The 27,681-nt window shown below is 34.7% G+C and overlaps 1 protein-coding gene across 2 annotated transcripts; it reads right to left on the reverse strand.

The window, feature by feature from the left end:
* Nucleotides 1-27,608, reverse strand: tspan9b (tetraspanin 9b). 2 transcript variants are annotated; one of them, NM_001002186.1, is given in 8 exon segments: nucleotides 1,954-2,935; nucleotides 3,009-3,092; nucleotides 4,156-4,287; nucleotides 4,468-4,569; nucleotides 6,446-6,520; nucleotides 8,255-8,446; nucleotides 17,097-17,176; nucleotides 27,400-27,608. In NM_001002186.1, coding segments are annotated over 7 exon segments (720 nt in total). In that variant the 5' UTR covers nucleotides 17,160-17,176; nucleotides 27,400-27,608; the 3' UTR covers nucleotides 1,954-2,863.
* Between the last annotated feature and the right edge of the window lie 73 nt (nucleotides 27,609-27,681).

A 27,681-nucleotide genomic window follows, 5' to 3' on the forward strand; every position in this document is an offset into this window, starting at 1 on the left:
TCATTTTTTAAAAACATTGTATATGTCTTTTTATTTAAAAGAGCATGTGGGTTAAACAGTAATGCGGAGGAGATGTCACTTGGTAATAAATTATCCTCTTTAATCTGTGGATCAAAATATATACCTCTAGCGCTGAATATGAAGGGGTAGGAATGTACTTTAGCAGAATGACGGCTGGCCGAGGTTATGGCTTTTAAGTTGACTCTCATTGCACTCTTTCAGGTGCCGTTGCATGATGCCGTTTGTTTTGAAGCGAGGCCGTTATTAGGTCTTTCTCCCCCTCCGTTTCCTAACCTCTATATCCTGCATCCTTTGATCTCGTCTGCTTCTCTTGGCTGACGGTAGGAGGAGCAGGACGGTGCGTTTGCCTCCCGGCTGTACAGATGCACTTTGAAAAGATCAGTGAGGGAGAAAACAAAGAGAGTAGACGGAGACAGAGAGGAGAGTCACCAGGACACAGAGCCCCAGAGCGAGCAGATGACTGGCCCAGACTCTCTCTCTCTCTCTCTCATACATGCTACATACTTCCAGCAATTAAACACATTCATACTTTGACTGAATGGAGGAGGAGGAGAGTGGGGTAAGTTGGGACACTTTTAAAAAATGTAAAACAGATTTATATGGTCAAATAGGATATGCATAAATGTGTTGAATAAAAATATTTTAAATCGAAATGTAAACGTGGAAAATACAGAAATGTGCAGAAAAAAACATTTAAGATACTTTAAATGTTTATGTTTTCTAATCATTTATGCAGTTTAATGTATGGTTTGGAAATTATTTTGAGTATTTTTTACATTGGAAATATAGAAATGTGCTAGTACATACAAATATTTAGGATATTTCCAACCAAAATGTAATCAAATAATTGATGTGGTTTTTATATAATTTTTTGGGAATGATTTTGGAGAATGGTCATTTATGTGACATTTTTTTCCAAATATGAGAAATGTTTGAAATAATTTAGCTGTGTGTAGCTTATGTAAACTATTAATTACAAGTACATAGTTAAACATAAATTTTTAAGTAAAAATCTGCATGATGTAACAGGTTTTATGTACCATTAAGATGATTTCAAGAGTTCACACTTAGCTGAAGATTGATTATAAAGTGTGTTTGGCATGCTGTCCCAGGAGAATGCCCTGGACTCATAAAAACTTCGAGTCTGGGGCTCCCTCCCGTTTGCACAGCGAGAGGGGAGTTTGAACTCTAATGCTGTTTATAGCTAAAGACAAATAAAGAATTGCTATGAAGAGATATACTGATAACTAGGAGCACATCTATGGTGCCAATTTGGATTAGTCAATTCACTTATATCACATGTTTTTGGATGGTGGGAGGACACCGGGGAACCCGTGGGAAACCCACGCTAGCAAGGGAAGAACATGTAAACTCCTCAAAGATATGTCGACTGGCCTGGTAAGGACTTGTGTCAGTGATATTTTTGCTGTGAGACAACAGTGCTAGCCACTGGGCCACCATACCGCCCTATCTAGGAAAAGAGAGAAGGAGTAGGGGTGGAATGGGGGATTCTTCAAAATGAAGATAACTGTTGTGGTATGAAACTCTGGTTATTTATAGTGACTTAGGAATTGTCTGATTGGTAAATCATGTATTAGCTAATGCGGGAACAGCCGTGGTCAATCATGAGCACATAATCCTCTCAAAATTAGTTTATAAATAAACTTCACTTATATATATCGTTTATTTGTTTAATTTTATTTATGATAAATTCAGAATATTTGAAGCTCAAATTTAATTGTATAATTTAAGTGATTTTGTTTCAGAATTCAGGATTAGAGTATTTTAAGACCAAATTTAGTCAAATAATTCTGTAGTAATTGCATAGAAATGTAAATTATTAGAATTAAACTAGTATTTAAGCTAAAAAAAATTACAAAAATTGCAATTCTTAAAAGTAATTTATGCAAAATGTAATATTCAAAAACAATATTTACACACACGTATTGAACTTTATTTAGGAAGTTTTCAAATATGAACTATTATTCTGAATGTTTAGTCAAATAACTGAACTGATCATTTGTGCTATTTAGTTACATTTAACTAAATATTACATTTTATCTTCAAACACTTCAAATTTTTCAACACAATCAATTCAGAATAGCTCTTACACGTGCCTCTTTTTTCAAATGTGAAATATTAATAAGAATATTAGGCAAATGACTGTGTACATTTAGGTTATTACCATTTTATAATATCTGAAAAGTAAATGTCTTTCTGAATATCTGAAAATCTAATAATGAACAAAAATGATACTGCTTTTGGTAGATGTGGTGACACATTTTACCCCACTCTCCCTATAACACTTAAGTCATCACCTAAATAATCATTTGTGTGCGCCTGTACAGTACACTAATGTAAATGTGAAATATATACAGCATGCGATTGATATATTACATCAGCAAAGGGGAACTGAGTCTACATATACACAAGTGTCTGAGAAAGATGAATATGAATGCATTCTTTTACGTGCGTTGCAATCTCCAAAGTCCCGTCTTAATTGACGTGGGTGTTTTTTTTTTGTACAGTTCATACAACTAATGGACTATTTCCAAAGCCGCAAACACCCATAATTGCTTCTCACAATGAATTCCCTTCATTAGTTTTCATCTTACATTTGCTGTTAGACCTCAGGCCAAAAAAAAAGAAAGAAAAAGCCACTCAGCAGCAGCAGAGCAAAAAATATCTACAGTCTGTTCTACATAATTAAATCTGATAGACTCAAAAAAAACTTCATTTTCCCTGATAATGGTTTGTGATGGGATGAAATGGGTTTGCAACAATATATTGGGTGTTAAGAGAGTTTTTGTTGTTGTTGTTGTAGTGTAATACTGGGTTTCCTTTAGGCATCATACTTCTTTCCGGCTCTGTGGATTTGTTGGTATAAGGTCATGGAAAATGCCATCCCGAGCAGCTGAGAAACAGAAAACAGGGTCAAACAGGATGTGACATCATTGGAGGCAAAACATTTTTGGTATTATTCCTACCTGCAAGACCAGCACACACATGGCGATGGTTCCCAGCAAATGTTTGTTGTCGTTCAGCCATTCCTCCACCTTCTCGTAGCAGCCCTGAGGGACAGAGAGATGAAAATGTACATACTGTATACAAAATGAAAAGTTTACAATGTGGACCATAATCATGAAACAGAGAATTCTGACTTTTTATTTACGATTTTTAGGTTTAAAATGAAAAACATTGAAATTAAAAAAAGAAATGAAATTATCAGATTATTACCAGATAAGACTTAGAGTAAACATTAAAACAATATTAAATTTAAGTTAAAACTAGTAGATCCATTTAAAATAGAAAAACAATTGCAATATAATAAAGCTACAGAAATAATTTGGTCACTTTATTTTGATGGTCCGTTTGTTAAATTTAGGTTATATTTCAACTACATGCCAACCAAGTCTCAATAGTCAATAGATTATAAGTAGACTGTTAGTTCTACTCATAATCTAGGTTTTTACACACCTAACTCTGTGTGGAAAAAAAAAGGCAAGAGAGAGTATATCTGCTGATCTGGTATTATAAGTATTTGAACAGTACTCCAACAAACTAAATATGTTCTGTGGTAATTTACCAACTAAAGCTTTAAAAATAAAAGCTAAGATGTGTTGTTTTCTCCTTGACTGTAATGAAGTCCATTTTTTCCTTTTATATAAACTACATTGATGTGTGTGTGTGTGCACTTGAACCAGTGACAAAACACAAGGCACTATATTCAGAAATAGGCACTATTTCTAAAGAATGACTTTTAAAATAAAATAATACAAAACATGTTTAAACAGAGAAACTATTACAAATTTATGTAATTTTATTAGAAATACCAATAAAATAAAATAAAACTCTAAATATAATAATAAATAAAATGAAATTACTTCAAATATAAAATAAACATGCATTTTATTAACAATAAAACGAAATTAAATCAGATCAAATATTAAAATAACAAAAATACATAGTAATTATTCAAATACAATAATCTAACTTTAGAAACAGAAACCATAAAAATTAAAATACACCTTTAATCAGAAAAAAAAACATTAAAGCAAAATACATTTTAAATCACAACAACATAAAAAGATTCAACTTTAAATGAAAATAAAAAAAATAAACACCCAATCCCACCTGTGACCAGAAGACATTAGTGGTGTTGCGACCGCACTCGGTATAGTGCTCCTGGCAGCATCTATCCGGCACTGACTTCTCCTGCAGCGCCTCATGCCAGTCTGAGAGCCCAGTTACACCGCAACACTGCCACTGTGAGACACAACCAGCATTCATTCACACAGAGAAGAAAAGCACAGTTCTGCAGACGCCAGCATATCGTTCAATACTGCAGGGCTTCATGGCTTATTCTCCATAACTCTGATCCACTACCTGAACTCACAGCGACCCGCCATTACTGTCATTACAGACGGCTGTATATATTAAACGCACCTCAGCCTGAATGATGTTCCAGGCATTGCGGAGACCCACGTTGTTGTCCGTGTTGTAGAGCCGCAGGCCGTCTTTAAGATCCTGCTTTGCATTTTCACTCACCTGCAGAAAGTTTAAATTCATGCATTTATAAACTCTACAGTAAGAGAATAATTACAATTTATTTCAAAACCAAATTAAAATTTATCTGTCACACACTCAATATGGTATGCAGTTAAATGCTTACACAACCACTTGTGACCTTAAAATAACAACAGCAATAACAAAAATAGAATAAAGAATAATAACAATTAATAATAACAACCATAAGAATCAAAATTTTGAAGACATAGAAGTTATGCAATAAAAAAAGCAAATATAAAATATTGAAAGTACTTTTAATATAGAGTATGTGTATTAGAGTATGTAACGATATAGTATGTAATGATATTAACGATATAGAGCATGTAATTACTTGCATTGCAGATGCATATATTAATAATTTCTTTAAATATTTCCCAAGTGATGTTTAACAGAGCAGGGAAATTTTCACAGTATTTCCTATAACATTTTTTTGTTCTGTAAAAGTCTTATTTATTTTAGTTTGCCTGGAATAATTGTCCATTTTATTAGTTCATAATTTTTTTTTTTCAATTGACTACAAAAAAAATTGTTGCCTAATTAACCTAACTTCCCTAGTTAACCTAAATAATCTAGCTCATCTAGCTCAATCTAATCCTTTAAATTGCACTTTAAGTTGAATACTAGTACTAGATGTTGTTGATTTGAAGGAATTTATCAGTTTGGACAGTTCTTCCTTACTGCTGAAATCGTTTATCCATTAAGGCTCTACAGCGCTCTAATTGGGACGTTGCTGTTGGAGGCAGATTGATGGTGCTTATTTTATCTCTGAAATCATCAATCTTGCATGTGAAGAAATTTATAAAGTCATTACTGCTGTGTTGAGAAATGCATGTTGATGGTTAGATTGGCCACTGTGTTAAACAGGGCCCTTAGATTGTGTTAATTTTCTTCTATTAAAGTAAAAAAAAAAAAAAAAACAAGCAGATCTGGCAGACTTTAAATCTTTTTTTAAAGTTAAGTATACTCTCTTTCCAAGCTAGACGAAAAACCTCTAGTTTTAAGTGTAACGGAGCAACTATGTCTAAAGTGCTAGAAAAGAAAAGAATCAATAGTTTCAGTTGCAGTGTCAAGCTCATCTAGACTGCCTGGAATGCTAAGGAAATCAGAAAGATTATGTAGTTTACTGACAAAGTCATCTTTAGTGCTAGTGGTGATTGTTCTACCATATTTATAAATAGAAGCTGATTTTGTAGACCTATAAATGCACAAAAAAACAAGAGATTAAATAGTGATCTGAAATGTCATCACGCTGTGCTCAACTTCAACATTATCAATATCAATACCATGTGATGAGCCGATGAGCAGGCCCTGAGACATACTGTTTCACTCCAACAGAGGTAAGTATGCCTAAGAAGGCCAGACTTAAATCATTTTTCAATTATTATGAAAAAGACAAAATAAATTAGTTATTAAAATTATCATGTTTCAAAATCTCCATTAAACAGAACGTTGCCTTTAACTGTACAAAAAAAAAAAAAATGACTAAACATAAATAATATAATATATACACGTTTCTAGCAAGTAAATTAAACAAATTACCATCAATGGCAAACCCATTGCTAAGGTGTGCATAGAGAGTTTTAATGTTAATATAAGTTAAAGAGCTGAAGACATAAAAGGAAAAAAACATTAAAAATGGAGAAGAAGTAAAGTAAAGCAGGAGAGCAGGTGTGTGGGCTGCTGTTGTTGTTGTCAAGATTCGCGTGGGTAATGAGAGTCACAGTGGGTGGTTAGTTCTGTGTTTTTCTATTTGTGTGTGTGTGTGTGTGTGTGTGTGTGTGTGTGTGTCTGTGTGTCTGTGTGTGTGTAATAGATAGACTGAGGGGGTGTGTGATGCTTAGGGTTTGTACTGTACCTTCTCTGTGTATACGAAGAAAAGAATGAGCAAAATCAGCTCCGCTAACAGAATAATCAGCAGAACAATGAAGAACTGCAAGAAAAGAGGAGCACCAGTAAAACACTTATATGCTTTAACCAAGAACGTTACTGAAAATATCAAAAATATATACAGTATATAATATATATTGCCAGTGCTGGGCAAAGATTAATTGCAAGCTATCACATCCAAAATATATGTTGGTTTTGGTATAAGATGGCAGAATGGTGGCGCAGTGGGTAGCACAATGGCCTCACAAAAAGAAGGTTGCTGGTTTGAGCCCCGGCTTGTTCAACCATATTAGGAAAATTTGATAAGTTCTATAAAAAAGGCTAATAAATGTGAAATATTATAATGATTTTTGATCTATAATACACACATAAAACAATAAATAAATAATAAATGATCTGTGGGAATTTCCCAGAGATGGGTTGCAGCTGAAAGGGCATCCACTGCATAAAACATATGCTGGATGAGTTGGCAATTCATTCCGCTGTGGCGATCCCAGATTATTAAAAGAGACTAAGCCGAAAAGAAAATGAATGAATGAATAAATGAATGATCTGTGGGTATTTTGAGTTGAAACTTCACAGACACATTCTGGGAAAACATATTCCATCTTGTAGAAATATTACATCATATTACATCTTGTAGTTTAATATTTTAGGTCAAAGAGATCTGGTTGACAAAAAAAAAGCATGAATCCCTGAAATAATGAATGTGCTTTGTAATGAATGTCTCTGAAACTTTCCCGTTTCATAAAATGCTGAGAGAAACAGATAAAAATGCAGCGACAGCAAATACATTCACACAAGTGTAAAAATGGAAAGGTCTTTTTGGGAATACAACTAAAAAAAAAAAAAAGTTACTACAAGACAATTCATAACAGAATAATCAGACCCACAAAACATCTGTGCCTGTAAAGTTCTGCAGATATTTTGGCCATTCATGAAATGAGTCTAATTCATTTCATTAAACATGTACATATACACTGTAAAACCCAACAGTCAACTTGATCAAATGAAATGATTCATTTATTGTGTTTTATTGTGCTCAAATTGCTTTGTTAACTCGAATGGATTAAGTTCACAGTACTTATTAGAATTAGCTTTTGAACTTAATTTGTTGTTGCAACCGGTTTCCTCAAATGGTTTGAGTTACCTTGACTTTTGGAGTTTTACAGTGTAGTTATCACCTATCTGCTATAAAACTGCAGGTTAACTGTTTATTTATAACAACTTATATTTGATTGCAACTTTAACTTAATTTGATTGTAAAGCAATAATATGCACTATTTGTGAAGCTGCTTTGAAACAATAATTATTGTAAAAAGCGCTATAGAAATAAACTTGAATAGAATTGAATAATTATTTAGTTGTTTAAATGTGTGCAAATATATATTTATTCAGATTTTTTATTAATTTGAACAATATTCCTTAATACTATGAAAATGTTTATGATTTAGGAAAAACATCTTTTTGTAAATTCACATTTTTTTGTCTTTTAGTAGATCTAATATTTGGGAGAATTACTTTGTTTACCAAACAAGTATTTCTAATTGGATTTGCATTGTAAACCTTAAATTAAAAAATTAAACGTTTTTTATTTATGTGTTTTAGCTTTAAGTTACCATACTTTCAATATCATTCAGCATAAATCCGCAGATTTTTGTACAAAACCTCTGTGCAGCATAGCAAATAGCAGATTCTGTCTGGACCAGCTTATAACCCAGAATTACTTTATTAACTAATTCATTAAGCATTATGGGACTTGTAGGCATGGACTTACACTCAGCAACAGGCACTTGTTCTCCTTGATGGCACCGAGGCATCCCAGAAAGCCTGTTACCATGACGACGGAGCCCAAGGTAATGACCAGATTGGCGGCTGAGAGGGAGGGGAAGGAGGGGGAGAAAGTGGCAAAGCTGCCCTGCGAAACGGACAGCCAGATGCCCACACCCAACAACCCACATCCCGACAGCTGAGGACAAACACACACAGAGAGACATTACTAAACACACAGGCACTCATGCATTATGGATCAAACCTCAAACTCACACAACTATTCAGTTCGACAGTGTTTCGTCAGGCTTTTACATGTTAATAAGGACTAGAGCAACTCCATCCCTGAAGCACTCAAGGGCCACTATGAGGACTCGGTTCACTCAAGGTAAGTTATAGTTACTGTTGTGCGCATGCCTAACCAACTAAATGATACCTGTGTCAGCTCTGAGACCAATATAAATGCTAATGGCACTGCAATGAAGGTTGTTGTTGAGTATTGGAGTGTAAATTCTGTGTGTGTGTCTGGACTGAAGGTGTGCTTGTTCGCGTTTCGTATAGAAAGAAACTCCTGTAATTTCATGCTCAGGTAACCGAAATGTAAAAGTAGGCCAGTCTGCTGAAGGCTATAGGCAGAAAGAGAAAGTTAGCTAATACACCTGGACCAGCTCCAAATAATAAATGAGAATATGCTGTGGGAGAAGATGCGTGTTTGCAATTTGTATGGTGGAGAGTTTAATTTAGGGTTTTTTCTGAATTATTGCAAAATGTCAGAAATGAAAGTTTGCCATGCACTAATGGGTAAACCATTTTTAAAGTTCACATTTGTAAATAGTCTTTCAGTAAAACAAAGTAAAACATTTGTCATGCTGTCTGGTTCATTCTGAGTAGGAATGTAAGCCAATATTAAAATTCTGTGCAATTTTGTCTAGGAAATAACATCAAACAATTGAAAGAAATAATAAATCAATAAAATATTATAATAAATAATATAAATAATAAATAAAAGAAATTGTTTTAAATACAAATAATAAAAAATTAACTGTATAAAAAATAAATAATTTATATAAAATATTCTATGCAATTTATTTAAAAATAAAAATGAAAAAACATGCAATTTTGTCTAAATAAATATTATATAATAATAATAAAATTGTTGAAATTCTCTGAAAAAATTTAATATAAAAATAATGTTGTAAGAGTTGTCTTTTTGTTCTATGCAATATTTTCTCAAATCTAAAATAAATATTAAATCATATCAATAAACTACAACTATTAAGAACTAAACTGTGAAATTGGGCATCACAAGGCTGTTATGTACTCTATTATTTACATTATAAAACGCACAAAACATATAATATATATATATATATATATATATAACAGGTGGAGTTTTGTTGTAACATCACTAATCAGTCATTCTGCAGTCCTTTGGAACCCAAACATACTTCATCTTTCTGCAACCCTTCTCTGCATACCAGAACTGAACAGTTAAGTTACCTTCAATATATTTCACAACTTCTACAAGCATCCAGCTCCTTCTGACATTTCTAGACTTCTTATTAGACAGAAGTCTAAAGCAAGCCCCCCACACTATATTTATTCTTATTCTGCTATTTCCCTCTTGTCAGCAGTTTCTTCTAAGAAGTATGCAACACGGAAGCAAAGAAGAGGTATGTTTGGTTAATATATGATATCATACAATAGAAAAAGATTGATTAATCTGTTGTTAACCTAAGCATTTTTTCTAATAAAAAAATTAAGACACAAAAGTAATAAAAATAAATTCCCCTAAATTAGGCTTTAATTTAGTTAGTACATTTGAATTATTCTAACTTATAATAAATATCAGGTATTCACATATAATGAAAGAAATATTTTTAAGGGGTTTAAAAGAGACATTTTAGCAGGTCAAGATGTTCTCTGTTAATCCTTCCTCACATTTGGTGTGTCACTGCGAGATATGCCCTACAGTGAGGCGGTCTGGCTCCCCACACACTCCTCTTTGAGTATAACTGAAGGTGAAAAGCTGTGTCATTCAGTTCCCTGGAGGAAATACCCATCATGCACTCTGAGAACCACGGAGAATCGGAAATGAGACAGAATCCTTACGCTTGGAAAATGATGAGTGTGAAAAATACGAGATAAAACAGGTGTGTGTGTGTGTGTGTGAGTGAGAGAAAGAGAGAGAGAGAGAGAGAGAGAAAGCAGTAAGTGCAAAAAATAGGTTAAAGATGAAAACTTTTACAAACCATGAAAATGAAAAGTATGGCACAGTAATAAAAAACTCTGAGAGGAAATAATTAGGCAGTAAACGCAAGCAAGAAAAAGCCAAAGTGCACACAAACGAGAAAATAACAGAAGAAAAGCATAAACAGCTCTGTCCAGAGAAGCAGACAGACAGTGCTGTATATTAAACAGCTTTTAACCCAAATGTTAGTATTCACAATGCACTACCACAATCAAGACACACACAAACACACACACACACACACACACACAAACAAATTGAATTGAATCTATTCTCTCTGCCTTTGGAAAATCCTTCATAATGGGTTTGTTCTTAATCTAATCCTGCATTTCAAACTGGGGGACTGTTTGTTCGAAAGGTTTTTCTTTACAGTGTGATGCATTCAGACACATGCAGACTGAGGCACAACTTCAATAGATTATGGGTCTGAAGCAGCACAATGAACACAATCAAGGAGTGTGGAGAGGAGAACGAGGAGAGGACATGAAGGGAAGTAGGAAAAAAATACAAAGAACTTACGCAAAAGGGACTAACGAAAGACAAGGGCAGGAAAGGAAAGATGAAGAAGGAAAGGCAAGGAAGATGAAAAGGAAACGAAATTATGATGGAAGGAAAGTAAGAAGGAAATGAAAAAGAAGGAAAGGAAATTAAATGAAAGGAAAGATGAAGAAGGAAAGGAAATGAGAGGAAAGGAAGCTGAAAAGAAATACAATTACAATGGAAAGGAGAGCAAGATGAAGAAGGAAAGGAAAGGAAGATGTAGGATGAAAGGAAGACGAAGGAAAGAAAAGTAGGATGAAGAATGAAAGGAAAGGAAAGGAAAGTAAAGGAAAGAAAGATGAAGCATGAAAGGAAAGGAAGGAAAAAAATTAAAAAGGAAAGAAAATAGGAAAGATGAAGAAGGAAAGAAAATCAAAAGAAAATGCAGATGAAGAAAAGGAAAGGAGCGAAAAGGAAACTAAAGAAAATATGATGAAGAAAAGGAGAGAAAAGATAAAGAAAGGGAAGATGAAAAAGAAACAAATGTACAATAACAAGGAAATAAATTAGAAGAATGAAAGGAAGAAGAACAAGGAAAAAAAATAAATTTGAAGAAGAAACGAAATTACAATAAAATGAAAGGAAAGATGGAGAGTGAAAGAAAATGAAGGAAAGGAAGCTGAAAAGAAACAACATTACGATGAAATGGAGTGGAATGGAAAGGAAAGTGATGAAGGAAAGAAATAAGTAGTGGGAAAGGAATATGAAGGAAAGAAAAGGAAGATGAAGAATGAAAGGAAAAGAAGATGAAGGAAATGGAACAAAATAAAATAAAGAGAGATGAAGGAGAAATGGAAAAGAAAGGAAAGGGAGATGAAGGAAATGAAAGTAAAAAAAAGAAAAGAAAAGGAAGATCAGCAAGAAACAAAATTATAATGAAAATCAAGGGAAGGAAAAGAATGGAAAAGAAAGAAAAGGAGAAGATATGGAAGATGAAGAAGAAAAGGAAAGAAAGATAAAGGAGAAAAGGAAGATGAAGAAGGAACGGGAGAAGAAAAGGGAGATAAAAATGGAATGCAAACAAAAGGAAAGATGATGAAGGAAAGTAAATTAAAGGAAGATGAAGAAGAAGAGGAAAGAATGGTGAATAAAAAACAAAAAAAAACATAAAAGAGAATAAAGGATATGAAAATACAGAATAACATATAGAAGAATACAAATACTCTAAAAGCACAGGAGAAGAAAAGGACAGGAAAAAACTAAAGAAAAAAGAAAAAGAGACAAGAAAAAGAGGGCATGACCAAATTGAAAAGGAAAGGACAAAAAAGATAGCAAAGGAAATTAAATACAAAAAAATGTAAATACAATAACAGAAAAAAGAAGAGCTTTAGCATCTCAAAAGTTAAAGGACAACAAACAGAAAGGTAAGAAATTATTAAGAACATCAAAAAGGAAATGAAAGGACAAAGGGAATAGATAGGTAGGAAGTTAAGAGATATAGGTACTGAAATATAAACAGCAAAAAAGGAAATGGAAAAAGATATAGCAAAGGAAAATAAAAAGGAAAGTAAGAACTCAATAAAAGGACGGGAAAAGAAAAATAGGACAGGAAATTAAATTAAGGAAAGGTAAGAAAGGACAGGAAAGAATAAAATAAGGCAAGAAAGATGCAAAAAAAGAAAAGAACATTCCACTGAATGTAGATATCAGTGATGAGTACTGAAATAAGCAACACCGAGAGAGAGAAGGTGATTCAGTCATTTATGTTAATATCAGACTCCACATACTAAACTGACCTCACACACACTAATGAGTGTACTGTGTGTTTGTGACCTTGCGAAGGGAGAAGGGAGTCTGGCCTTAACTTTCTGACTCATGTATTAAACATAAAGCAGAGCGCCATCAGGCTCAGTAATGTCAAAGACATGAAATATAGATTACCAGTGACCTACAACACCTCCTTAACTCCACTCAGAAACATCATTAGCACCCCATTTACATTCTTATAGCGAAAATATAATAAAATGCACTGAACGCAAAAATAAAGCAGAGCGAGATCAAGGGGTTTTTGTTTTATGCTTTGCTGAACTCCTCTGTAAACCTTGTAATTCAGAATAGAAAAGTCATTTCTCGTCAGTGGAAAAAAATGAACTCTGATATTAAATTCCAGCAAACCAAACTGCTTTAACAAACTTCTTCATCTCAAGGTAATTCTATCTAAAGCTTTCTGTGTCTCCTTTTCAAACCACTTTTATCTTCCTTTCTATCACCCTCCTCTCTCTTTTATTCCCTCTCCGCCCCGCTGCTTAAAGTGTGCAGTGTAAAATCTCCAGGCTTTTGCAATCTTCCATAATTTCTTTATTCTTTCATGTTCCCTCTTTTCCGTCCCTATATGGATGTATATGTGGGTGTATGTGTGTGCAGCAGGAGATTTCAGATCAGTCGGAAGTTTTTTTTTTTTCTTTTTCAAGTTTCCTGCTTGTGATTTGGTGCTTCCGTCATTAAATTCGCTCAGAATCAAACAAATAACAACACATCCACGGCAGATCAAACGACTGAAATCTTGCAACTCGCATAACCGTAATCTGACACACAGACTTCCTGTTGCATTTACTCAACAACAATAACAAGACAAAGACGAGCGAGAACTTAAACTATGAGCCTATGAGAGAAGTTAGAATGGGAGCGAGAGGAAAGAAGGGGGTCTTTTTGAGTGCTCTTTCTGCTTCATATGAATATGGATTAATGCCTTTGATCTGAAAGCATTTAACACCTCATGATGAACCTCCTTCCCTCTCAATGCAGCACATACACACACATTCATGACATTCAACATACTACAGTTACTACCAGGAGGATTATGCTCTTACAAACTAATTTCTAAGCTAAGTGGATTTTCTTTTTTTTTCTAAACATGTAAATAATTAGCATTTAGAAAATTAAAGTGCAAATGAGCAATTTGGGGTGGAAAATAACATTTCATTTTCTGAAAGACACATTTCTATATTTACATAATAATAATCACTATTTATTGCAACCTTCACTCACAATTTTAGACAACCCAGGCTCATTTTGAAAACATACCCCTATAAACTGTACATTTCTGGAGAGTGCAAAATATGTTAGCTGTTTTTGCGAATCCACCAGAGAGATTTTGTAAGATCTCAAAGTTCTTTTGCGAATGGCATTTGCACCTGCTGTTATCGAGTAAATGCACCAGAGGCCGCTGTTGACTGACTGACCAAACGACTGACAGACTGCCCCACCCAGCCCCTTCCTTAAACCCAACCGATAGTGTTTTAAAAAGCACCAATTAACCAGCGCCCACTCACTTCCCTAATCCCAACAGTGTTTTAAAACCAATCCAAAAAAGCCCTTCCCTTCCTTCTTCATCTTTCCTTTCCTTTCCTGTTTTTCCTTCATCTTCATTTCTTTCGTTCTTCATCTTTCCTTTCATTTCCTTTCCTTTTTTTCATCTTCTTTTCCTTCCTTTACTTTCCCTTCCTTCTTCATCTTTTCTTTCCTCTCCTTTCCGTTCATTTAATTTTCACATTTTACTACATTCTCACCCTGTTATTTACTTGTTTATTTTATATTTTGGGTTTTGTTTTTGTCCTACCCGCTTTCTGGAAGCGTTCTTTGTCATACTCATACCCTGTCTCTTCTCTGCGTCACAAGTCCACCAACGTATGCTGCAAGCCACTGGACAAACTGGTAACAGCGGGAAAGCCTTCTATATAGAGGAAAGCAGTCAGCTGATATCGCAGAAACGAACTGGGTCATACCACAACATAGCATTTGTTTGAAAGCTTAATTTAGACAAACGTACTTCTGGCTACATAATTCACGATCTCCAGAAATGTATAGGGCTACGTTTTCAGAATGAGCATATGTTGATTTTAGAGCCGATTTTTATGGATTTTGGGATTCCTCTAACTTTTCCAAACCATTTTTTCAGCTTTTTTAAGGTTATTTACATTATTGTATATATTATTATTTATATGTTTTATTCATTATTTTATTATTAGCCTTGCATTTTATATTCATACACATTTAATACTTTTATTTATTCTTTTGTTTTCATGATTTTGGAAAAAAAATTATTGTCAAATTTATTCATTATCACATCTACATGGTTGTCAAGTGTCAGATTACATGATTACTTGAGTTTTATGGGTCTTCTTGTGTCTACATCTTTGCTAGGTTTGCCATAACAATTGTATGGGGTTGCTGTGGGGTTATGATGACGTTTTAAGTGTATTAGTGTGTTACTATGTAGATGCTGGGGTGTTATTTGCCATCAGAGCTACTTTTTGTTGTATTATTTTCAGAGAGTTGTCAGGTTGCAATAGTGTTTTTTAGCTCACAATTTTAGGGTGTTTTATGTGGTTTCCAAGGTGTTGCTTTGTGGTTACTTGGTTATTCTCAGTGTTTCATAGTGTTACTAGGGTTTTGTTAGGGTGTTGTTTGGCTCATATTTCTAGGATGTTGTAGATGGTTTCCAGGGTGTTGCTACATGGTTACTTGAATGTTCTAAGTGTTTTAGAGTGTTATTATGTGGTTGCTAGGTTGTCGTTTGACTCACAATTCTAGGGTGTTGCAGGTGGTTTCCATGGTGTTTCTATATGGTTACTTGGGTCTTCTAAGTGTTTAAGATTGTAATTATGTGGTTTCTAAGGTGTTGTTTGGCTCACAATTCCAGGGTGTTGTATGTGGTTTTCAGGGCATTGCTATGTGGTTACTTAAATGTTGTGAATGTTTCAGTGTGCTACTACATGGTTGTTTATCACCAGAATCCTTGGGAGTTGCAAGTGGAGTTTTTAAAGGCCGAAAATGGAGCGTTTTGAAAACACTGCAGAGGTTGTTTTCATTCTAAAACGCTGCTGCTATGTGTGGATGCGGGAAAACGGAGACATCGGAAAACCTAGGCGGGGCTGCAGACATTCAACATCTGATTAGGGTTTTTCCCTCAATATTAAGTAGCCTACAAAGAGTTCAGTCCTGCATCCTCTCCTTGTAAGTTCAGACTTCGCAAGTTTGATATGGAAAACAGACTCCCAAGCACATGTTGGGTAAATCCTCAAAGGGAACAGTGTACTTTATAACCTTATTCACATCATCCAGGATAAATACGTTGCTTCACTATGTTAACAATAAAATGAAAACATGACATAAGGAACTGCTATTTTCATTTTGATATTAGCAACTTAACAGACAGCAGATATGTTGAGGTGTCGTGCTGCATATATGAGCGTCATCTTCACTGTGTGCATATTTATAGCAAAAACAACATTAACATCACTGCCTCCTATCATTTTCATTGAAAATATGAAACATACCCTCTCTCATGCTGAATATCAGTTTTAATAATCAATAATGGCCATTATAAAAGTATAATGTACAATAAGTTTATACATTATAGGAAATAACGGCAAACAATCAGTCAATATACACAATATACGTAGTTACATTAATTATTAACTTATCTTTGCGCTCAGCCAAAACACATTACCTGAGAACAAGCAATGGATTCAAAAGTCTGAGAATATGTCGTTAGATAGAGACAACAAGACGAATTAAATATCCCATTTAACAACTACAGTGAGATAGGATCCAGTGGTAGATCTTTGATGAACAGTCCGACGAGCAGAGCTCTCATCTGGCTAGATATGCTGCAGCGCATGCCAGAGTGTGTGTGTGTGTGGTCACGTGATGTACGTTTTCAGTGGTGTGGTGTAGATGGAGAGTTGTTCAGAAACGCTGGGTGAAACGCTGTTTTAAAACTAAACGTACTAATGTAAACGGAGCCTAGGTCTATGTGTTGCCTGTTGCTTAATCCACAGGCTGGAAACTTCAAGTCAAGATTCTTAGCAAACTATAATCTCTAGAGTATTTAATACTTTGTGAATAATATTCAGGTTTTGGACGAATCATAGTATGAGTAATAATAACAGAGATCCAACAATGTTTTTTACTCATTGCTTTGAATACCCCACAGACACATGAGGTTCACTTGTTACAGCAGCACTTAATAGCAGTCTCACATTAAACTTGTATAAGAGGAAGCATTTTAACAATAAGTGACTCTGGATAATTCATGCAGTAGTTTGATACTCACCCAGAACAGCAGATTGAAGAGGAACATCATGTATTTGACACAGCACAGGCATCCACGAGCCATCTTCAGCTTCTCAAACTCTAAAAGCAACACAAACGACAAGTCCAGGTAAAACACAACGTACTTCCCTCTGCCAGACACGCGTTTATCCTGAGCTTTCCCTCCCTGAGGGACAGCAACCACAGCTCCGTCACTCTGGGCTGGTTGATCTTTAACATTTGAGCCCCGGGAGCCGTAATAGGCCCCCACAGCCAGGCGGTGACCCCGTCGGGCCGCACGGGTGAATTCTGACTCTGCGCTGTCCAATGAGGGACTCCGCTGGACCTCAGATTCGTGGCTCTCACACCTCTGCATCATCAGATAAAGGCCAAACGGAGGGCATGTTTCACACACGTCGAAACACGAAACACGTGTTCAAAGTTGCCATTGAAGAGTCACATAAACACACATACTTCAAGCACTTTAACTATCCAGGTAATTGTCCATCCGTAATTCCTCTGCACTGAGTATGTGTTTCTCCCTGTGCTTCCTATTTGTCTTCTTCTCCTCTCCGCCGTTTCTATCGTGCATGTGTGAATGCAGAGCATGTGCTTTCAACTTTCGCCGCTCTCGCTCCATCGCACTCTTTCTCTGGCATGATTCGCTTTGCTGCATGTACCACTTTTTGCTCTGCACGCTCTCACTTCCCTGCAGTGCTATTATTAGAGATCGTCTCTCCCGGCTCTTCCCATCCCAACTAGTGCTCTGTCCCTCTCTGCATCCTCCTACCTTCATCCGTTCATATCTCTCTCTCTCTTTCTCTGGCTCCTCCTCCTCTACTCTGGCCAATCTGTTTGCAGGTCAATTGATGCGTTATCTTCCATCCCACGTACCTTTTTGAAAGTATCACAAGCCAAGCGGGAAAATGAAAGCTGAATGATGGAACCAAATAAATGTTATTACATGTATATGCAGCAGTGTTTTTTTTGCTACCCTGCGAGACTGTCTGTGTGTTTCCATGCCATCTTGCATAATCAGATAGATCATGCAAACAGAGCCAGTGTTTCCAGGTCACTTCTCTGTTGTCTTGCCACATAAGTAAAAAGAGTGCATCTGATTTGTTGTTTTTGGGGGCTGTGTGATGTTGCTCTTTGTGAACTTTTACATTTGTGAAAACTGCACACACACACACACACACACACACACACACACACACACACACACACACACACACACACACACACACACACACACACACAAATGTATTTGTTTGGTTTTGCTGCTTGCTGAATGTGTGAAACTATGCATCTCAGATCTTTTAATACAGAGACATGCATGTGGTATCCTGTAGTTAAAAATAGTGTAAACTTCATTGAAATATTTAATAGTTATCATTGCTTTAACATTTATATCAGCCAATATTGTTGTAATTGGGTGAAACAAAAATGATTACAGAAAGAATATTTCTTAATGGGGATAATAATATAGACTGCAGCAGTTTGACTTTTATTTTTTTATTTCTAGTCAAGTCTAATATAAATGAACATTTCTATAGAAGATAAGCATAATAGAATATACTGTGAAAATTGTCTTCAACTTCAATTTATTTTAAAGGTCCCTACAGACCAGAGGTGCCCTGCAGAGTCTAATTCCAAGCCTGCTTCCAAACACTTACCTTTAGGTTTCAAACTAGCCTAAAGGAATCAATTAGTTTGCTCGAGTGTGTTTAATTAGAGTTAAAGCTAAACTGTGCAAAGCTGCAGCCCTCCAAGAACTACGTTTGACACTCCTGTAGACATATAGGCAAAGAAACGTAATATATTAAGCAACAGGGTAAAAATAGCAAACCACTCCAATGCTTTTCCCCATAAAATTTTGATTAATTGTACACATAAACACTTGCCCAAAAAAACCTGATACTTAACAACAACATTATTAATAAAATGTACATTTCATAAACAAAAGTGTCTTAAACTTCTGAACATTATCTTTAGATGTAGAAACTCTAGTAGAACAAAATGGAAAAAAAAAACTAAACAAGAAAGTATTGACAAAAATCACAAACAACCTAGCAACCACCTTAAAAACCTGCTTATTAAGGAGAAGCTTCTCTCAATAGCTACAGAGCACCTTCAAATTTGTAGGGTTTAAAGGCAAAAATCTCTCATTTATTTATCTATCAAATGTCATAATCAATTAAAGTCATTCCTATTTTATAGTAATCCGGATATAAACACAGGCTAGGATGCTTGCTGCAGTGTGAATGAGACAGCCTGTTAAACAGACTTATACTACATCTACATTAAACATTATGTGTATTTGTTCAGTAAGTTGTACAATCTCAAGATTCTATGTCACATTTACTTTCCACAATCACCAAGAGAAAGCTTAAACAGCAGAGAAAGCTCTGGGATGACATATTTTCAGTGTTGCATCAGCTGAATGACTGACAGCCTAGTACACAACAGTACAGTGCACAATGCATTTCGCTCACACTCATTTTTAATAACAAAAAATACTACCCAGACTAAAATTCACAAAGAAAAATCTGCAAAACCTGATCATATATACCACTGAGTAATTTTTATTCTAAAGTGTAAGGTTTCTAGTTAGGTTCGCCTAAGGTATTATCATTTGATTAATAAATAAATAAATATATATATATATATATATATATATATATATATATATATATATATATATATATATATATATATATATATATATATATATATATATATATATATATATATATATATATATATATATAGCATTACCTTAAATAACCAAAGCTGCTTGTGTGTATTCAGGGCACATTTCTGTAGTGATCTCCTATTTTTATGAATTCCTCTTTCCCTCCAGTGCTCTTTCCAATCTAATTAAATGGCATTGTGATATTGTGTGTGTGTTGGTGTGTGTGTGTGTGTGTGTGTGTGTGTGTGTGGTGCTGACTGTGTATTTCACCCTGCGGTGGGTTTGTGAGATCTGATGTTCTCAGGAAACTCATTAGACAGGATTTTATTAACTGAACAGTATTTATTTTGCTGTAACGGTGGACAAAAGTTTCCTACAGCTCCATAAGCAGGCAGCAGATTTGTACACCTACTTTATACTTCTGAGGATCTCCCATAAGCACACTGTCAATTGTAGCTTTTAATTAGCCTATCTTTTGCATGTTAGTGATAGGTATTTAGATATGAACTTTTCTGGTCATCCCAATCGAACTGACTAAAAATATTAAGCTAAACTAAAAAAAGTTGAAACATAGAAACCTTTATTAAAATAAGCTAAAGTAACATGAAAACATATGTTGTCATTACTTTTTGTCATATAATTTTTTTTTACTTACATTTAACTGGGATTTAATTTAGTACCTTTTTGAACTCAAAAACTTGATAATATGCAATACATTTAATACATATTTAAAATTGTTAATGCGCTTTTAATTTAATAGTGATTTGAATTGTATTGGGGTTATGACATAACTTGATCCCCAGTTGTATTGCGAAACAGTGAAGTACACTACAGCACGATTTGAGCACTCTTTTTTCTATAATTAGACTCTTCATCTTACTGCAACAGTACATGTAGTACTACACGTCTGAGTGTCAGATCTGAATAGTGGCACATGGGATGCTCTTCTAGAAAATGTTATGGCTTGTGCATCTCACATGGCTGCCGGGAGCCTGAATAGTTCTTTACAGAAAAAGCAGTGCTGAATATCTTTTCACAGATATTTAACGCATCCTCAGCCTGGAACAGCAGTCATTTATTATACATATAGAGAAGAGAGGACATACAGGATTGCAAGACATCTGCTGTGGAATAGGAGAGAGAAAAAAAAGGCAAAACTGCGAGAGTAATAGTATTCGTAGAAGTTCATTGTTTTTTCTTAATGTTCAAGAATGTATTTTATAGCATATTTCACTTTATGGCATATCTTTTCAGTGTTTTATTACCTTTTTCTTGCATATTCGGTGTAAATGCATGTATTAGTTCTGTGAAATTATGTAAATAATACTAGAGAATCACTCTGTCTGAAGCTTTTTCCCCCCAGAAATCCTTCAAGAGATTCAATTATTCAGTAAGCGTACAAAAATAAAATAAAATCACACATGCATATTTAAATAGAAGTACTTTACTTATATTTACAAATTGTAAGTACAAGCATACCAATTACTAATGCCAATTATAGGTAAAAGTACATAACTTTAATTGTATGCTACATTTTTTTTTTTATTTTACATTAAATTATGGTTTAAATTTGGGGGTTGGGAAGAGCAATACAATGATTTATTAATGTTTTTGCCTCTTATGCTCACTAAAGCTGCATATATTTGATCAAAAGTGAAATTAAATTACTTTTACTAACTTATTATTACAATATTTTCAACTGAACTGTATTCCTCTGATGCAAAGCTGACTTTTTTAACATTATTGCTGCAGTGTGACGCTTCTGAAATCATTCTAATTTGTTAAATTGCAAACAATTATTCTTATTATCAATGTTAAAAATGTCTGTGCTGCATTAGATTTGTGGATACTGTAATCTTCAGGGCAGTCTCTGATTTTCAGACCTTTCTGTACGTAGTAAGTGCCGCCCAGATGTGTGTTTAAGGAGCATTCATTAAATAGACTCTGAGGAAGTACAATCTGTTACCTCCTTCAACGCTATAATGAACATCTGCCTGCCAATCTGCTCAGAGCTTCACACAAACACACACACAATCACACACAGAGATATGCCTTTGAGCTGTACACTATTCAATGACAATGTGCTTGGATCCTTCAGAGACAACAAGCTTTTCAAGTCTTCAGAGGAATGTTTCTCATTGTACATGACTGCGGTTACAAACAGGCCATTTGGTTCAGCTGGACACGGCGGCTTGCATGTAAACCGCACTCTCAGGCACTCCAGAGGGATGTATTCCCGAGCAGTCTGCCCTATATGTAAATTAACTTCCATTAACTCTCTATCCAGGGAATGCTGGTTGACTTGCTGACAAAAAACTTGTTTTAACACTTTCTAGGGAAATGAACATTGCGTGTTGGGATTGAAGAAACAGAATTGATGCTGTTTTCATTCACCACAAAGCAAAAAGCTTTTTCAATCCGCTACATTCCATCTTTCTAAGAATTACACTGACATGAAATGCAACTGTGGCACTTTATTTTCCTGCTTCACATGCATTTATCAGTCATTACATAAACTGTGGTAAAACTGTCCTTAAAACTGTGTAAACCTTAACATCAGGGTTCAACATTAAGGATTTTTTCTACTGGTCTGATTAGGCCAATTGTTCAGATTTTTACTTGCCCTGCCAAAATATTCACTGGCCCCACCAAAGAAAGAATTCAATTTAATAGCTATTCTTTTAGCCACATGTTTTAAATAATGTCAAAAATAATATCCATAATTATTTAAATGTTAATCATTATTTAAATAATGTATTTAAATAGCACTTTAAAAATGTTAATAAATGTATAAGCAAAATGCTGTGTTAACAAAACAAAAATAGCAGTATGGAAAATGTGAAGGTATTTTATTGCAGTTCAAAATTATTTAACAAAAGGTGGCTGCAGTTAGGCCAGTAATGATCCCGTCTACTGTCCCAAGCGTCTCTCACACTGGCCCTGGGCCGTCGGGCAGTCCTTATTGTTGAACCCTGCTTAACACATGTACCTAAATGACCTAGTACTTTCTTCAACATAACTACACGGTTTATAAAATAAAGTGCAACCAATACAACTAAAGTGTTATTTGCACATAAGTACTTTCTACAGCATGCCATACTCGTGCTAGTTTTTAATTATTATTACTCAGGTATCACAAAATGTACAATGTCAAAATAGTGTCATAAAACATAAACCTTAAACATAATAGAAGAAATCACTCCTTGCATACTAACTGTGCAATATTATATAATGTACAATGCTAAATTAGTATTAAAACTCCATGCTATTTTCAAGAATGCATTGCATTTAGAGCTAATACTGCTCACAGTCCCAAATAAAGCTATTTAAACCTGCAGTGCTGTACTTTATAGGAATCAAATAGTAAGTAAGCAGCATTAAAAAATAAAAATTTAAATAGTAAAATGAACAAATAAAATCACACATGGTGTTTTATAAAATGTGTGCTGGAATTCAACTCATCTACCTGGCATGAATCAATCTCTGCATACTGTATACTGCACTGCAGCATGGCAGAATAGCATTAGTATTAAATTACTCAGGTAGCTTAAAACAATACTATTTCTAAGTGCATTAAAATGTCATAAAACATGTCTTAAATAAAAAAAATGTCTTAAATCTCAGGAGATCCCCTAAATGAGACGGTGAAAGTAAACACTAACATGGAAATCTTAATAAAGGTATAAAAACATTATGGGGGTTTATCTGCTGAAATTAAAATCTGTTTTATTTGTATTGTGCAAAGTATATTCGAAAGGTTTTTGTGCATGTTATATATATTTAAAAGAGGAAAAACAATCAATTATTGCATGAATGCTGTAATTTTTAAATAATTTTCAGATAAAAATATGTGGTCATGTGACCATCAGGATGAACGCAGCATCTCATTTCTCACAGGATGCGTTCTCTGTTCTTAGGGTCTCCCGAATTCGTTCTTCCAAGGTAACCTGGCAAGAATGGTCTTAATGAAAATGCAAGTCCATTCTTTGCGTTCGCGGAATTGAGAAACAGCCACAGACATTTGTGTGTTCTGTTGAAGCAGATTTGGAACTAAACTCTGCAGGGATGCGACCCTCCAGAAACTTAGTTTGACGGATTAGTATTAGTATTATGTTAAAATTGCCCAGGTACTTTTTAAAGCATACTATTTAGAAGAATGATTTAAGATAGTGTCATAAAACACATGCCTTAAAACCCTTGCATAAATCACTATTTGCATGCTAACTGTGCACATGTACATACTACAGCATGACAGATTTGTTTTAGTATATGTAAGAAATTACTTGGTTACAATACAATTTCCAAGCACGCATTAAAATAGCTTTGCATACAAACTGTGCATTGTGTGCAATATCACAAAATGCAGCTAAAATAGTATTAGTGGAGGATACTGTAAAATATTAAAACCAGATTTTAATGCATACTAATCAAATTGTGTGCTTTTAGGGTTAAAAACTGTCCACAACCCCAAACAAGGCCTTTTCAATCTGCAATGCTTTCTAAAAATTAAATAGGAATTCCTGTCAATAAATAGCATGAAAATAAGGGTGATGTAATGGAAAGTAAAATGCATACCTAAAATATTACCCTTAATATACCGTGCTCGAATCACAGCTTGCATAACAATTGCATAATAGTACATAATGCAGCAAGCCAGGGTTTATATTAGTGGGCTCTGAATTGTACTATTTAAAAATGAAATGCACTGTAAAAGTATCCAAAACGCATCAAATATTCAAGTGTGCATTTAAAAATGAATGATTTTATGGCTAATATTAGATCACAACCCCAAACAAAGTTATCTTTTACGGCTTTCTGATGCAAATGTTTTTAACTATGCAACAAAGACGTCTGTGATATAATGTTATGATGCAACACTAAACGCACACACAGGTTTAAAACACTTCTGCATTCACACATAGAAGCCATCCTCCTGGGTTTGTACCTCCTGCATTAGTAATGAGCTTTTGTATCATTTAAATATGTCAAAACATATTGCGGCCACGCTAGAGAGTAATAGGTGTTTTGTTATTCAGAGTGTCACACTGAATTGAGGACGTACTGTATGAGTGTATGAAGCATGACTAAATAACAGCAGAATCCGAACAGCCTGTCTTGATATTTTTATAGCAACTGGCATTTTTCATTAGACCAACTGTTAGACCAATGGTTTGGCTTCCCTGCACATGCTTGGCGCGAATATTAAAAATGCCATTTATGCACAAGATTACATTTTGACAGTCAGAATGGAAAACAGGCTTTTTATAAAAAAGTCTTCACCTTTAAAATCAGGTGAATTAATAGCCTATCAGGCATCTGAAGACTTCCAAAAAGTTGTCTTGAATGTGCGTAGTTGAAGGTCAGTTCAAGAGCTACATAAAACGTTGGGTTATTGTAAAAACGCCCTTTGAAGCAAGCATTCGTCTGCACAGAATGTACTTTTTCTCTGCATGACAGCCGGAGGGCATCTTCTGTCTCTAGTACTGTATGTATCATCCTTAATTATGTCATTAGTGCTTTATTCTGCTCTCTATTCAAAAGACGAGCTGCTCTGACCTGTTTGGGTTCATACTTGATTGCTTGCTTTGCTGTTTAATAAGAGTATTTAACACATAACTGTGTGACCTCTTTTGAAGTACAAGGAGTTTTGGGAGGCACTGCCCTCTGGTGGCTTTAAAAGTGAAAATTCTGATATCTTTACTATCTCTGCTGGCTGCCAGAGTGAGATTTTGGCCTGTCTGATATGCATACTGAAGTGGAAAGTATGTGAAGAGACTTGAGTGAACAACCATTCTGGGCGGAAAATGAGAGAGGGAATTTAAAGTGGCATAAAGTGCTGAAAGGTTACGACTAGGGGTGTGCTCTACAAGGAAATATTAGTTTGGCTGTTTCAGACTTCAGAATTTCATATTTAGTTTAATGTGTTACCTGATTTATTTGCAATTTGTTTTAAATTCACGAGCAATTTCACATAAAAAATTTTGGTAACACTTTAGTTTACTTTATTTACAGGCTTATTACCTGCCTATTATTAACATATTGGCTATTTGATAGTGCTTATAAAGTATGATCGAGTTCTACTTACCTAGAGCCACCCAATACATAAGCTACTTGATAAGCAGCATATTAGTGGTCTATTGTTCTAAAAGTCTTAGCTAATAGTGAAAATTGTACTTTAACATATATAGAACAGAGATGTCCAAACTAGGGACCCGCAGGCCGAAGTTATGCCTATGGTAACCTTTGATTTGGTCCAATATACCACATGAGAAGAGCGGGAGAATGGGGTGAATGCCTTTAACAGAGATCACAATTTATATTTAACTATAATTTAACATAACTTTTTTGTATGTTTGTTTTATTCCTGAGCTACAAAAAAAAGTTTCAATTAAATGCTGTAAATTAATCTGATTATTTAAAATATGAATATTGTCACTCAAGGGATATAAGGCATCGGCGAGCAAATCAAGACAAAAACCAGGCGCAGCTTGACTAGTGTAACTCCATTCTGCTATAAATGGGATTGTGTTTGTTTTACTGTAATAAGTTCATTATACTTTGAGCATTATTATAATATGCAATAATGTTTAATATATACATAAATACTGTAGGTGTTTAAATATGTTGCTATTTTTTTTTCTTTTTTTAATGTTCATATTTAAAATATATTTATCATCTTCAAAAATTAAATGAAAGTTTTAAATTCTTTCCCCACAGCCCCTCTATTAATATTATGCACAGCAACTGGTTATAAGTATTAAATGAGTATTTTTTACCCAATTTTACATTATGATTCTGTGTTCAAGAGTTATATTAAAAACAGCTCATAGCAACCCCTCCACATCCAATGTTTATCACATGTAGTTCTTTTCATTAGCTACTAGTTTATTACTTCTATTACATAGTAAACAGAAGAAAGAACCGCGTTATAGGTTTATAACCACATTATAAGGCACAAACTGACACTGTAAAACACCAGAAGCTGCCTTGTTCTAAGATTAAAGACTAATAGGCAACTGATGAGCATGTAAATGTGGTTGATGTGACCATGAGTCTCCAGCAGCTGCTTTCAACAAGAGATGCGCTTTTTAGATGCGCCAATTCTGCACATTCCTGTGCAACGCTAATCATGTAGCCTGCGGCTCCTACACACACACACACACACACACACACACAAATACAATTCTCTGTAAAACTGATGGGAAAGACACTGAATGTTTAATAATCCAGTTTGATTAAATTGCAGGTCTTGAACATAGCTGCACTCCTACATGAACATTAAGGCCAAATCTGTTTCATCTCCAGCACGTCTACCTACACGTACGTCATATTTCCATATTAAGCATTTTCCGTAACGGTAGCAGAGATTTGTATTCATTAGAGTTTGACCCTTACTTAAAAGTTTGTTTTTACTTGTATTTACAACACAGCGTACACACATTTAAAAACAAAACTGGAAATGTTTGTTACGTTAAACCAAACAAAAACTGATAACGTTAAACATCAACAGCACAAAGGTGGCTACGTACATAACTTACTAACGTAACGTTGCCATAGCAAATAAAGTTAATGTAACGCTAAACATGAAAAATACAGTCAATTATGATACTTTATTGTCGTTTTTACTCACCTCACTGGAAGCACAACTTATGTTTTCCGACTGGTTTTCTTCTTTCCGATGGAAACTCTCCTCGCTTTCGTTTGCTTTTGTTTATGAAGCCGTTAAGGTCGTTTTAACTGTGACCAATAGAGGTTAAACGTATGTAAACTATCGGTAAGCAAAGTTTTGTTTTCATTGTAGTCCAAAAAAGTCCTGGAGCTCGAAAAACTCGGAATGGCAGTAAAGTTTTCCTACGAACGGAAACTGTGGAGCAGGAAAGATGGAGAGGCGTGACTTCAGTCCGTTTACGGT

The sequence above is a fragment of the Danio rerio genome, chromosome 4 (assembly GCF_049306965.1).
Source record: "Danio rerio strain Tuebingen ecotype United States chromosome 4, GRCz12tu, whole genome shotgun sequence".
Classification (NCBI taxonomy): Eukaryota; Metazoa; Chordata; class Actinopteri; order Cypriniformes; family Danionidae; genus Danio; species Danio rerio.

Excerpts from the sequence above, each read along its gene's own strand:
- tspan9b (XM_068219583.2), bottom strand. The coding sequence starts at position 17,453 with ATGATGCAGAGGTGTGAGAGCCACGAATCTGAGGTCCAGCGGAGTCCC. Across the intron at positions 8,447-17,096 it reads TCTTCAATCTGCTGTTCTGG|CTGTCGGGATGTGGGTTGTT; the intron begins GTGAGTATCAAA and ends GTTTGTCCTCAG. Across the intron at positions 3,093-4,155 it reads CTAATGTCTTCTGGTCACAG|GGCTGCTACGAGAAGGTGGA; the intron begins GTGGGATTGGGT and ends TCTGTCCCTCAG.